Source organism: Papaver somniferum, chromosome 4, assembly GCF_003573695.1.
Source record: "Papaver somniferum cultivar HN1 chromosome 4, ASM357369v1, whole genome shotgun sequence".
NCBI lineage: Eukaryota > Viridiplantae > Streptophyta > Magnoliopsida > Ranunculales > Papaveraceae > Papaver > Papaver somniferum.
The window spans coordinates 153,804,177-153,817,484 of NC_039361.1; the positions used below are offsets into that span (position 1 = coordinate 153,804,177).

The following is a 13,308-nucleotide window of genomic DNA, read 5'->3' on the forward strand; positions in this document are numbered from 1 at the left end:
TACATGAAGTATCCCCTCTTCGAGTGTCCGAGAAGTATCCCAGAATATTTCCTGCCTTTTTTGTAAAAAATACTTTAAATGAAGTATCTGATACGTATCCCCAAATATCGGACACCAATACGAATAGGTCACTGATTTTGAAGTATCCGTACCTTATAGATGAGAATTCAACACAAAAAAGTAAAATAACGAATAATTTTCCTTTGAATGCTTCAGGAAAAAAAAAAAAAAAATCCTTTGAATTGTCGCCCAATTCATAGAATCTCTCTCCTCACCTGAACTTAAATGTTGGTGTTAGTTACTGAAAGGAAGAATGATATCTTCAATTGCTCTTTTACTCGATGCTCCCGGATCCAAGTTGTACAACCTGACCATCAGCGGTGTTGGAGTAACCGATATATTTGTCTCAAGTGAGTTCCAGTGGTGGTTAGGGGAACGACGATTGTACCAAGATGGGAAAATTTCGTATTATTGTGATTTTTTTTTTTTTTTGGGATAATATTTCGGTCAATCTGATATTTTTTGATGACTGGGAACATAAATATTTGCATCTACAAATATCAAACCTGAACCATCAAAAAATAATTACAAGTTAAAATCTAACAGCTTCTCCATTGGCGCCCAACCATTAACCACCCATCAAAATGATGTGGCTTGAAGTTGAAACCTGAACCATAAAAAAAAAAAAAACTAACGGTCCTCTTAATCTGTTAGCGCCCAACCATTAGCCGCCTCTCTTGAATTATCGTAGCAGTTAGCAGCTGGTTCAGGCTCACGTGGCTTCAAGTAGAAACTTGAGTTTTCAAGCGCCTTAGAGGTAAGCCTGAGAAATTACCTCAATTCTAATACTTGTCATTAACAATGATCAAGAATTTGATAACAAGATTTGTAAAAAACAGATCAAGAAATCAAGAATGGCAAAGATGTGAATCAAAATTGAGAGAAAGATAAGATCAGAAAAGGATGTAAAGAAGAATTGATTTTGAATGTGAATGAATCACAATTATAATTTTTTTGAGAACAGTATTCAAGTCCTACAACTGAACTACGCTAGGAAAACATGCCCAAGATGATAAACAATTGTTTACCCTAATATAAAATTTATTTATACCAAATCAAAATTGCTGCAGCCAATACTGCTAATTCCAAGTAAATACAAGACTCAGAAAAGAAAAAGAAAAAAACAAGGTTACAATATGAAAGCAGCGGGACGGTGTGGCGAAGCTTTTCTGTCAGTTCATCTTGCCCGTTTCACTGTTTTCTTCGTTTAGATTGGTTATGTTCAGGTTTTCCAGATTTTTCTCTTTCTCATTGGCCCTTTGTGATGCTTCAGATCTTTCTTATTCTTCTTAGCTTTCACTTGGAATGCTCTCCCAACCATGGAAGGTTGGTCTTTGAGCCCAAAACTCTTTGCCACGTGTCCTAAGTGAAGTCTCTTCACCATAAAAATCCTCTTCAGGTCGCCACGATGAGCTGTATATGCACGTATCCAAGAACAAAATGCGTCCTTCGCCATCTGCTTCATCTTTTCCTGAAAGCAGAAACCAGATCCGTTTTGAGCAATTCAAAATGAACATCAACTGTAAAAATACAAATTGTCATAGACAAGGGAAGAGATAAATAGCAACAGTTTGCGAAACACCTCTGCACCAATGAAAGATTCGAGTGCTCTCTGCAGAATCACAACCCATGGATGCAACTCCAATGGTACAAACTTCTTAACATGCTGAGGCTTCTGACCAGTAATTGGGAAACTGTCCAGGACCTTGAGAAGAGGATACTCTTTAAGCGACACACCATGCTTTTCCAGGTCTTTTAAATAATCCATTTCAACGGGCTGTAAAAATAACAATGCATCTCCTCTTTCTCCGAGTCGAGCTGTTCTTCCAACTCTGAAAACCACAGCAGCAACAATGCCAGATAAGATAATTATCCATCATAACCTTTTTATTGCATGTAGGAAAAGCATCCACACCGCTTTTTTCATCCATAAAAGATGAAATATACATACCTGTGCACGTATTCACTAGCATCTCCTGGAGAGTCATACTGAATGATACATCTCACTTTCGGAAAATCTAACCCTCTTGCAGCAACGTCTGTGCATAAGAGAAGGGCTGATCTATCGGTTTTGAATCCCTGAAACGAGGTACGACGGCCTTCCTGTTCCATGCTACCATGTAAGCATAGAAGTTTACCACTAAAGAATTTCTGTTTCTGCTGTGTTCCTGATTCCACGTCGGAGGACAATTGAAATTCACTTAGGAGTGAGTAGTGGAAATCCACAGCATCACATGTTGAGAAGAATACCACAATCTGTCCAATAACAAAATCAGTTTACATCCAGTTGAAAGTCAAAGAAAAAACGACCAAGGAGTTGATGTGTTACACACCTTTCGAGAAGGTTCTTTCTGAAAAAGATTTTTAAGAATGGACAGAAGTACCACTAGACGGGAACCGCAAGGCACTGTATAATACAATCAGAAGTGCAATTTAAAATATGGTACCAATATTACGCATGAAGTGTTTGCCCGGTTCCAGTAAACAGAAAGAGTACCTTTTACATGTCTGAATTAACTGAGCTGGTAGGTTATAGCCCGCATCTGAACCACTTTTTAATGTCGGTTGTTCAGACTTTATATCGTCATTAGATATCAAATCCCCTAGATGTTTATGTGACGGTTTTTGCATTTCACCAGAACTCTTCTTCTCATCAAGACCAACCAGAACTGGGTTTTCTAAGCTAATATTAGCTAGATGGTTTACTTTTTCATTTAAAGTTGCTGACAATAACAAGTTCTGCCTATGGAATTTGGGAAGCTTTGACACTCCATCCGTCTTGTCATCGGACCCATTTTTCCTGGAACCCAAAACATCAAGTATATCTTCTATCTCTTTACCAAAACCCAACTCTAAAATTCTGTCAACATACAAACAGATATGCACTTAGATATGTTATATACATCAAAAGCGGAAAGCCCATCCAGACATCTACATATTCATAAACTGATGGCTACAGAGAAACAAAGAGACCAAGATTGGAAAATAGGATTGGTGATGCAGATCAGAAAGTATGTAATTAGGATCATACCTATCTGCTTCATCAAAAATTATCCACCGCAAGTTAGAGTGCACAAAAGATGACGTATTTTTTAAGTGGTCCAAAAGGCGTCCAGGAGTTGCCACAAGAATAGATATTCCTGTAAATCAACACATGTCAAGAGAGTGTCAAATTGCAAAGATAAAAGAGTTTGTGGGCATATCTTACTTCTACCAAATATAGAAAACGCAGTAGCTATCAGAAATATTATATACCTTTGCGAAGCCTGGCTTTCTCCTTTGACCTGTTCTCACCTCCCATTACAAAACCTGGAACTATCCAATGGAATCGGTGCAGTAACTTTTGAAGTATTTCATATACCTGAATACACAATTCTCGCGTTGGTACAAGTACCAACGCTTCAAAACAAAAACAAAAAATCTCATAGTCAATCCCAGCTTGCCAACTTCTAAAACAATGAACTCCCGGAACTAAGGCTTTACACGTACCCATTGTTCCATGAGACCGTTCAATTCTAGGATTGTACATTTGTAAAGGATGAATTAGTGGAACCAGATATACTATGGTCTTTCCAGTACCAGTCGCCGCATTCACAAGTCTATAGTTTCACTTAAGGAACTCAAACCCACAATGCAACTTCAACAAACGCCAACCACCAATAACACAAAACTGAAAATTTTAAGCTCGTATAAAAAACAAATGTCACCACCACCACCGCCACCACCACACTACCACCATCAATAACAACAAAAACCGAAACTAGAGCTAATAATCAAATCAACAAAAAGGATACACATGTTTCCCAGAGAGAATAAGTGGAATAGCTTTAGCTTGCACAATAGTTGGAGCCTCATATCCCATCTTATCTATCAAAAAAACACAAACAAAAATTGAAACTTTACTAACAGTAAAATTTGAAGTTCATATCTTCCAGAATCAATTGAGAAAAACATGCCCCATATTGTATTTCCTCAGTTCTCCACAAGTTTAATCAGCTCAAACCAGAAACAATTAAAAATCCCCAAAAAAATCAGAAAAAAAAAAAGAAAAGAAAAAGAGTTACCTATAAGCTCATCACATAAGGTAGACTGAAGACCCAAACTAGAGAAAGTACAAGATGCAAACACATCATCTCCTTTTGATTTCTCTTCTTCTCCTTTTTTCGCCATTTTTAAGCTTTTCAATCCAAGTTTATTTCTTTTCTTACGATTGTTAACAGTGTCTGGAAAAATAGCTCATATTTCCATCAATTCTCGTCAGCAAAACCCATAATCAATGAGAACTTGAGCTAAAAGATTGAGTCTGTAGACTAATTCTACTTGTAGGTATCACAGAGAAACGGTTGAAACCCATAACTTCAACATCTATAAAAATCGCAGCACCACAATAAAAATCAAAAATTATTGGAGAGAGTGAGAAATTCTAACAGAGAGCCAAAGAAAGAGAGGATTGAAGAACTATGGAGCATTTGCTACTTACAGTTGTTTAAACTACAACTTCATCCTCGCGGAAACCTGATATATAGTTAGATGGACTTTCTCTGGTTAATTTCTTCGAGCACCACCGAATAAAGAAGAAAAGCAGAAGATCAGTAGTAACGGCGGACGGAGAAGTTCAAAGTTTTAAAAGACTAGGGCTTAGTCCTTATAAAGGTCATTCGTATGACCAAAATGCTCAAATCGGAGCAGTAACAACATTTTTTTTCTTTTATTTGGTTTTTGTCACACTGTTCCAACGATATGTACCGCTTCTCTCAAAAAAAAAAACAATTTTTTTTTCTTTCCTTTTCTTTTCTAAAGGGAAAAAACCCTGGAACTTTATTAAAAAGCTGCCTCATTTAGACACCCGACTTTTAGAGTGAACTCCCCCATATTTATCGTGCATTGCATGTTGTATCTTCTCCATGGCTCAAGAATTTATGTTAAACCAAAACCAAATCCTGTGAACGATCTTAATTCATGTTTTGGTAGCCACAACCTGGATTGCACAGACGCAGATGCGGACACTGCAAAATTCTCAAAAAGGTACGACGCGGACACGTATTTATATATTTTATTTATATATCATATATATATATATATAATCATGTATTTATATAACAAAGTCAAGTATTTCGATCCTAAAAATTAGAATATGATGCTACATGTGTATAAATTTCAAAAGAAAAGAAGATATCGTTTGTTTATACAAGCTGAAAGTCAAACAATCAGTCATTATTAAAAACATGGCACAATCAAAATGCATTCTTAGAACAACATATGCCCAACTAAGGGTATGCGTGATGTCATTTCCAATTACAAAACCCTAATAAAGACCTAAATTATTGATCTAAATGTTTGTCTTTCTTCATTTGGTTAATAATTGTAAAACTAAAGGAAGAAGTTTAAATGAAAATGAAAAAAAAAAATGCGTCTGACACGCGTCATCGGTGCGTCCAAACCAGACGCGCGCAGGACGCGTAAATTGGTGCGTCGGATACGCGTCGTGTCAGCATCCCACGCGCGTCCTGTGTCCGATACGAGTCGGACGCGGACACGGCTCAAGAAATGGAGCGTCCGTGCAACCCAGGCCACAACCAAAAAAAGTGGGACGGAGTTTAATATTTTTATTCATATGCTATCGGGATCAAATTTTTTCTACATAAATCTATAACACTTGGTGGTAGTTTTTTATTTGGAGCTCGGTACTCCGTCAATGATGTCGACCTTTTCTCGGTCTAAAAATAATACTATCTCCGTCCCATTATTAATTGACCTACTTTATAACTAATTCTTATTATGAGCTTGGGTACGCTATGTTGGACATTTTCAATAACAGAGAAAATAAAATGGTTTTTGTTTTTTTTTTGGTTTGCCACTACGATGGGAGTGTCCTGTGCCGAATTGATGCAATGGATTTTTGTTGGAGATGAATAGGCATCTCCAAAGGGTGTGATGGTTCACAAGAGAGATCCATTCCCATTAGACACTATTGGTGTCTTTTGAGAATGAAGAGGCATATCCAATAGGCATGAGTCCCCTATAAGTAGTGATGATTTATTTCCATTCAAGCATGGAAAAACACAACAAAATCTCTGATTTCTTTTTTCACTAAGCATCATCAGATTTCACAAACTGTGTGTTCTTGGTCGGGTCATGGGAGTACAACTTTTGAACCCAAAAAAGTTGTTAGGGATTCATTGTATCCTGAAAGCAATATTTCACTGACCGATTGTACTCGTCAATTATTTGGGAAGGGTCGAAATAATTGCTGAAAAGAATCATAAGGTCTTGAAGCTTAGTGATACACAACATTCTTTTCGTTCTATGATTATTCATCCTCTCTTTTAGCCCAATTTTTCCAACAAGCTAATCAATTGTTCAATAAGAAAACGTGATTGGAGATTGTTATACATCTATAACAAGATTGCAATAGCATCAACTCATTTTTATTATCAATAACAACACTAAGAATTTTCATTGAAACCAGATCGAAGTTCAAGAGAGAATTAACTTACAGTACTTGACATGTTAGATGCCTTGCGAAGCTTTGCTTTTGTGATGACGAAGAAGTTGAATTTATGAGGTATTAGGTAACTAAGACAGTTGGGAAAGTGAATATATGAAAGATATGGGAGTTCAATCCAAATTCGGGTGTCTAACTGTGGTTAAGTCCACAGTTATATCATGTCAGATCTTTGATATCCGACGACTATGATGTTTCGAAATCAATTTTTCTCCCGCGCTGCGACATCAAAATTGTTTCCCATTTAGACTTAGGTTCGAAGAAATACAAACAGAAGGGAACGAGGCATTCCACCATCCCTCAATATTATCATGCATAACACATTGACACATATTGTGAGCTAACTCATTTACATGCTTACAAACAAACTTAAACTGTATATTATCAAAATGACTTACTTGATCTTTAATTTTCCTAACCAAAAGATGGTAACCAGACGAACCCAAATGGAGTACTTTTTTTTTGGCACGGGCTAAGGTAGGTAATAAATTAATAGTTCATCAATGAAAAATTCGGTATACCCCTAATTAAGTGACTTGCAATTTGATGGCGATCCTTTTCCAGGAAGAGCTTTGAGGATTGGAGGCGACTAATGATTTGACTCGTATCAAAATCGGTTTTAATATTTTATGATTATTTCTGTTATCTTGCTTGATCATATGATTTCAATCGGTTTTAATTTACTACTACTATGATTAATTCAATTTACAAGTTTTTGACTCTATAGATGTTTGTGGAATCGTCTATAGATTTCAAAATTAGTTTCGAATCTTCACACTCTTTTGAAAAGTTTTAAACTTTTAAGTTCATAATAACTATTAATTTCATGGATGTGTAACTCTTTGTGGGTCTCAAGATAATCATTTCTTGGGGTATCCAGTGGTGGAATTCATCATGTGTTATGCAGCTGAAATAATAGCCGTGGTGTTTTTAGCAGTAGTGCAAACCATCCTCTTAATGATGATGGTCCATATTAATAGATCAATAATATCCTTAAACCTTTCAAAACACAGAAACTCAGTGACACAAATGGTAAATCAGTTTTATCATTTTCGTCATTATCATAAACAAACATTCCTTATCAACAGAGCTAGCCATGGTCATTTGCACAAGAAAACTCAACTTGACCAGTGTTTTAAAAAAAAAAATTGGCTCCTAAACTCCAATCAATCAATATCAGAATTAAATGCAAAATACCAGGTCACATGCATAATTCTGTTTTGTTTACTTTTTCGTCAAACCTCTCTCAAGATATCCAGATGTTCCGAAAATTAAGTTTTGAAAATAGATACAAGTAGTTTCTTTAATATAGTGGCATCCTAAATAATATTTTGTTACTTTTTCATAGACTTCTCAAAGATATTATTCTGGATATTGAGGAACTTAGTTTGAGTCAAAAGGAAAGGTTTTACATGAGATATACCACCAGCACATATATCAATCTTATTATGTTCCTCCTTTAAAATACTAGATCTGAAATATTTTGCATTCGAGATGATCACATTATGTATTCCTCTCAAAGAAATAACATCAACCAACTTTCGCTCCAACTAGGAAGCTAATATTGAAGTTCCAGTTAATCAAAGAAGAACAATGGGCTCCTCTCCAACAATCAATCAAGCTGCGGAAGAATGGATCTTTGGCATTCTGGGAAAGCTTATGGAGGAAAGCAAGATGAAGATGAAAATTATAAGGGAAGAAATCAACTCACTTTGGAGAAAATATCGTAACAAAGAAATAACAATCGTGGGTCGTAACCTGATGCTTGTAAGATTGAACAGTGAAGAAAAAAGAGATGAAGTCATTGTTGATGGTCCATGGCTAGTAAATGGTGTGCTTTTTGTTATGCGGAAATACTACTCCAATATCCCACTGAAAGACTATGTTTTTTCACACCAAAAATTCACGCTGCAGTTCAAATACCTCAACTTGGAGCACATGAATGTATCCATAATTGATGAGGCCATAGGCTTTATGGAAAAGAAGATTGAAACAATACCGGCTAATTGCAGACCAAGATATGGTAACGCAATAAAAGCAATTATTGAGATAGATATTAAGAAATATCTTCATCATGGAGGTTGGTGGAGAACTATATCTGGTGAAGCTGTCTGGATTTGATATCACTGGAACCTACAACCAAAAAATATTTGTCGTAAGTTTTTTGTGATTGATCATTCTTTATCTGGATAGTTTATCATTTGATGAATATGAAACCCTTATCAGAGAGAAAGCTGATGTTTATGAAAAAAATGATGAGTGTAGCATGATTAACTCAATGGAAGAAGAACTAAGGAATGAAGATACAGATGATGGTCCAAGGAATGTTAAAAGAATGAGAAACTCTCCTCTTAACTAAGAACCTTCTATGAATCCTCATAACATTCATATCCAACCACCAAATACTCTGCAAAATGATGATACTACTAATATGGTCCATCACCACAATTCAATGATGTATTCAGATATTTTAGCTGCACTCACTTCTGAACCCATGAATGATAATCAAGAAGGCCCATCTCAAATATACACTAACTCCAGATTTAATCTTATTTTTCATAGATACATAATTTCAAATAGCTCTTTTAAATATCTGAACTTATTTACTCTTACTATTTTGTTTTCTGTCTTAGAAAAAGTTATGATATTTCTTTGCATGGAATGTGCATGGTCTACCCAAAAATTAACAATAGACCAGTTGTATGTCTTAATCAAAACCCAATTTCCAGATTTCTTGTTTCATTCTAAAACCAAGATTGATACCAACAGAATGATGGATATAGCCAGAAATCTACATTACTGTAATCATGTTTGCATTGATAGAGTTGGTCTTGCAGGTGGACTCATATTAATGTGGAAAGATGGTATTGTTTGTGATGTTCAACAAACAAATGGTAATCCATGTAATAGCTAAACTTCATCCAGCTAAATCTTAGGTTCTAATGTCTTTCATGTATGCTTCTGCATATTTTGATGTTAAGAAAATTCAGTGGGGTTTTATGAATAAAATTAGTGAAAACATTATGCAGCCGTAGTTAGTAATAGGTTATCTTAATTTTCACCTTCATGATGAAAGTTATATGTCTAGTGTTACTTTAGAAGATAAATATCTGCAAAACCAGATTAATACTTGTTATTTGATGGACATAGGTTACAATGGTAGGGACTATACATGGTCTAGCAATAATTTGGGTAGTGGTGAAAGAAAATATAAAATAGACTTGGCACTAGGTAACCGGGATTGGAATATTAATTTTCCTCGGGCTAAAATAGTGCACTTAGCCCAAGCAGGATCATATTATTGTCCAATCTTGCTTCTTACTGAAAATTCAATAAGTAATATGTGGAAACCATTTAAATTTTTTGTTATGTGGATGACACGCTCTTCTTTTAGAGCTCAGTTAGATATTTCTTGGAAGAATGATATTTTCGGTGTAAGTACCCGTAAAGCACGTCAACGCTATTAGACCGGTCAAGAGACGATTTAAGCCGCTAATGACATAATCAATTAATTATGAACAACAATTTATAAAAATGAAAAATGTTTTGGTCATAAAAATAGTACCATTGGATAGATCTCAAAAAGTTAAGCGAAATGGATTATTAACACGCGTCATTCGGACATCAGACGAGAAAGATATCGCATTAGGAAGATGGAGTCGAAAATTAGTCAAACTGTCGTGGACTTTAACCGAGATCGTTGACCATTAACAATGACCAGACCTCATCGTTGACTGGTATAAAAATAGTACCATTGAATATATCTCAAAAAGTTAGGCGAAATGGATTATTAAAATGCGTCATTCGAACATCAGACGAGAAAGATATCGTATTAGGAAGATGGAGTCGAAAATTAGTCAAATTGTCGTGGACTTTAACCGAGATCGTTGACCGTTAACAATGACCGGACCTCATCGTTGACTGGTATTATGTTTAGAAAACAGTTAGCCCTTAGCTAAGTTTGAAGATTGGTGATAGTAATTGGTGTAAAGGGGGTGTAGATGAAGTTAATTACTAAATCTAAGTTAATTAAACAAATTCAAGTCTATCTTCTCTTTTCATTTTTATTGGAACAGAGTAGTAGCTGTCTGTTGTGTTTGAATGGATTTGGGAGGATGACTCTTATAGAAGAGTTGTCAATAAGCTAAAGAGTGAAAGGCTAGTTGAAGTTGCTTAAATAGAATGAGAAGAAAATAATAGTAATAGCAGTAGAGGTACGTAGGAAGAGTGAAAAGAAATTAGTAGAGTTGGGAGTGATTTGATGAATAAGTGAAGTTGACCATAATATTCATGTAGTGGTATTAGTGAGGTGATTAAGATGAGTTAATTAATTGGTGATGATGATCGAGATAGTTACATGAAAAACATAAGGTAATATTATAAATCGACTTTTGTTTGTTCATATTGAGATGAGTTGCGATTAGATACTAAAAATAACTAGAATGAATCAAGTTTATAATTTATTGGAAATCATGATCTTTTTGTGTGTGTTTTTTTTGTTGCTATATTGGAAATATAAAATTACATCTCAAAAAGACTATCATCCGGCAAGAAATTAGTTAGAAGCCTAGCAACAAGCTGAGCTCCAACCCCCTTTTAAATGACCACACCTAGCCTATGGAAAAGAAAATCACTAGCACGCGCATTAGCATCATAACTAGCAATGTAATTACACAAGTGCTTCAGAAAATCTGTGGTTTCATCCCCGAGCTCTCCAAGGTGGTGAAGGCAAGTGTCCCAAAACCGTATCCCTATGTAGTGCATTTCTCCAAGTATTTGGCATTCTTCCGAGTAACAACATTCTTGATGGAAAGGCCCGGGCTGAAAGTACGTATGCCGCCACCAGTAAAGGGTGAAACACCTGTTACATCAAAACACATGTCCCGTCCATTATCCCAGTTGTACACAAAGACATCAGATAGTCCCAGAGAAGTGCCATTGCTGGCAAGAAGCCCCAAATCAACCTTCTTCCTAGCTGGCACGCTCGCGCAGTAACACATGTCAGCAATAGTATCCCGCACTAAGTCATGCCTAAACTTAAGACCAACTTCATTTGCACAATGCAGGGCATGATCACCAAAAACATCCATATTCCTCTTATAAAAGGGGAAAAACCACCCACCTCGAAAAGGGGGATCCCTAACCTATACTGGAGAATTGCACTGAATTGCCTAGCACCAATATGTTGATTGAGCCCCACCATAGGAATTTCCATCAGGAAATCCCAAGCATGTTTTGTTTGGTTGCATTGCCAAAGCACAGAATCACGCTCCGAAAAAACATAATTAGTGGGTCAGTTCTTCTTAATCGCATCAAAGTAGATAGTTTCCAAGGAATTCATGGAAAGGGTGGCAATACTACTAGTGCAAAGAGAACGGAAAACACCCGATAGAGAGTTGAAGGAGTCGATGGCTTGTTGAAGAGCCGGACCACTCCCACTGATACCAGAGTTTCTCAAAATGATGGTCTGCAAATCCTGGGTCTGCATATTAGAAGCAAGAAAACAATAATGTTTGGTATCTTGCATAGTGTAAACACCCAATCCACCGTGCTTGAAAGGCAAGGTAGAGAGTCTCTGCTGAAGAATCCCATAACCAGGCCCATCTCCAGTAATGATGTGCCTGAGGAAAAGATGCAGCCGCGTGTCAAACAAGTCTTGAGATTCCAGCAAAAAATCTGGCCTGGTCGTCCGAAGTGCGAAGTAAAGCCGCGACACCCCAGAGCTTACAAAAACAAGAAACATCTAGAGATTAGTTATAAATTTTATCACTAAAAAATGAGTTAAAGATTACAAAAACAAGAAACGGCTAGAGCTTAGTCTCAGAAGTTCTTAACAAAAACAGAGACACTAAAGGTGCACTCCAACCTTAAGTACACAATACAATTCAGCAAAATCTTTCATGCTCCAAACTTCCAAGAAAGTTTGGTTTTGCTTTATAGTATTGTATTTCACCTCTGTCCAACAATACTCCTTTTTTTGCTAGTGCATCTGCAGAGAAGTAGATTTCTCTGTAAGAATGTCTGAAATTGATTGAGTTGATACTTCGTATGGTTTATTGTTCACTGGCCATATCCAAAGACATTTCTAGGCACGTTAGAGACTTAACTAGACTTGACTTTATAAATGAAAGTTGTATTTCGGACGGAGTTTCCGTCGAGATAAAATTTAGCAAATTTGGTTAGGAAATGAGTAAGATATATCTGTTTGAAATAGTCTCGTCGCAGCTGAAACCATGTGTGCAGTCACGAGTAGTATTATGTATGAGACTTTCAAGTTAGGTTTGAATATGAATTAGTAAATGTTCAGTAGGCAAAACCTGTAGAGGATCATCCCAGAATCCTAACGAGACATCAAGTACTTAATTTGGATTATAAATTGGTAATCTAAAGATCATCAAAATGTTGTTTCAAGAGTAAGAATTATTTCTGAATATAAACTTCTTATGTGAAAATGTTGTAGTGCCCATCAACTGTTTGTAAAAATGACCGAGTCAATTCGGTGAGCCAATGTTATGTTAGCTGACTCAAGAGTCGGACCAAGTCAGATAAGTATAGGTCTGAATCAGGTTTAGTGGGCTGGTTGGTGGGCTGGACCAGGTAGGCACGTGGTCTTGGGATTAGGGCCAGAATTCTTATATTGAGTTTTTGGACCACTTATGGTCCGAATTAGCTTTGGTTCCTTATGCAAAGTTGTAGGGTTTTCCGAGGGATTTTCGATGATACCCGATTTGAACCCATTTGGA

The 13,308-nt window shown here is 36.3% G+C and overlaps 1 protein-coding gene across 1 annotated transcript; it reads right to left on the minus strand.

The window, feature by feature from the left end:
- Nucleotides 1-1,052: 1,052 nt before the first annotated feature.
- LOC113273315 (DEAD-box ATP-dependent RNA helicase 17-like) lies at nt 1,053-7,640 on the minus strand. Its single transcript, XM_026523056.1, has 11 exons — nt 7,565-7,640; nt 4,125-4,283; nt 3,855-3,927; nt 3,550-3,659; nt 3,316-3,459; nt 3,092-3,200; nt 2,547-2,920; nt 2,394-2,467; nt 2,012-2,316; nt 1,643-1,892; nt 1,053-1,531 (listed from the first exon to the last, which is right to left on the minus strand). Exons 1-11 carry the CDS (start codon nt 7,638-7,640, stop codon nt 1,283-1,285), a joined length of 1,923 nt encoding a protein of 640 aa, XP_026378841.1. The 3' UTR covers nt 1,053-1,282.
- Between the last annotated feature and the right edge of the window lie 5,668 nt (nt 7,641-13,308).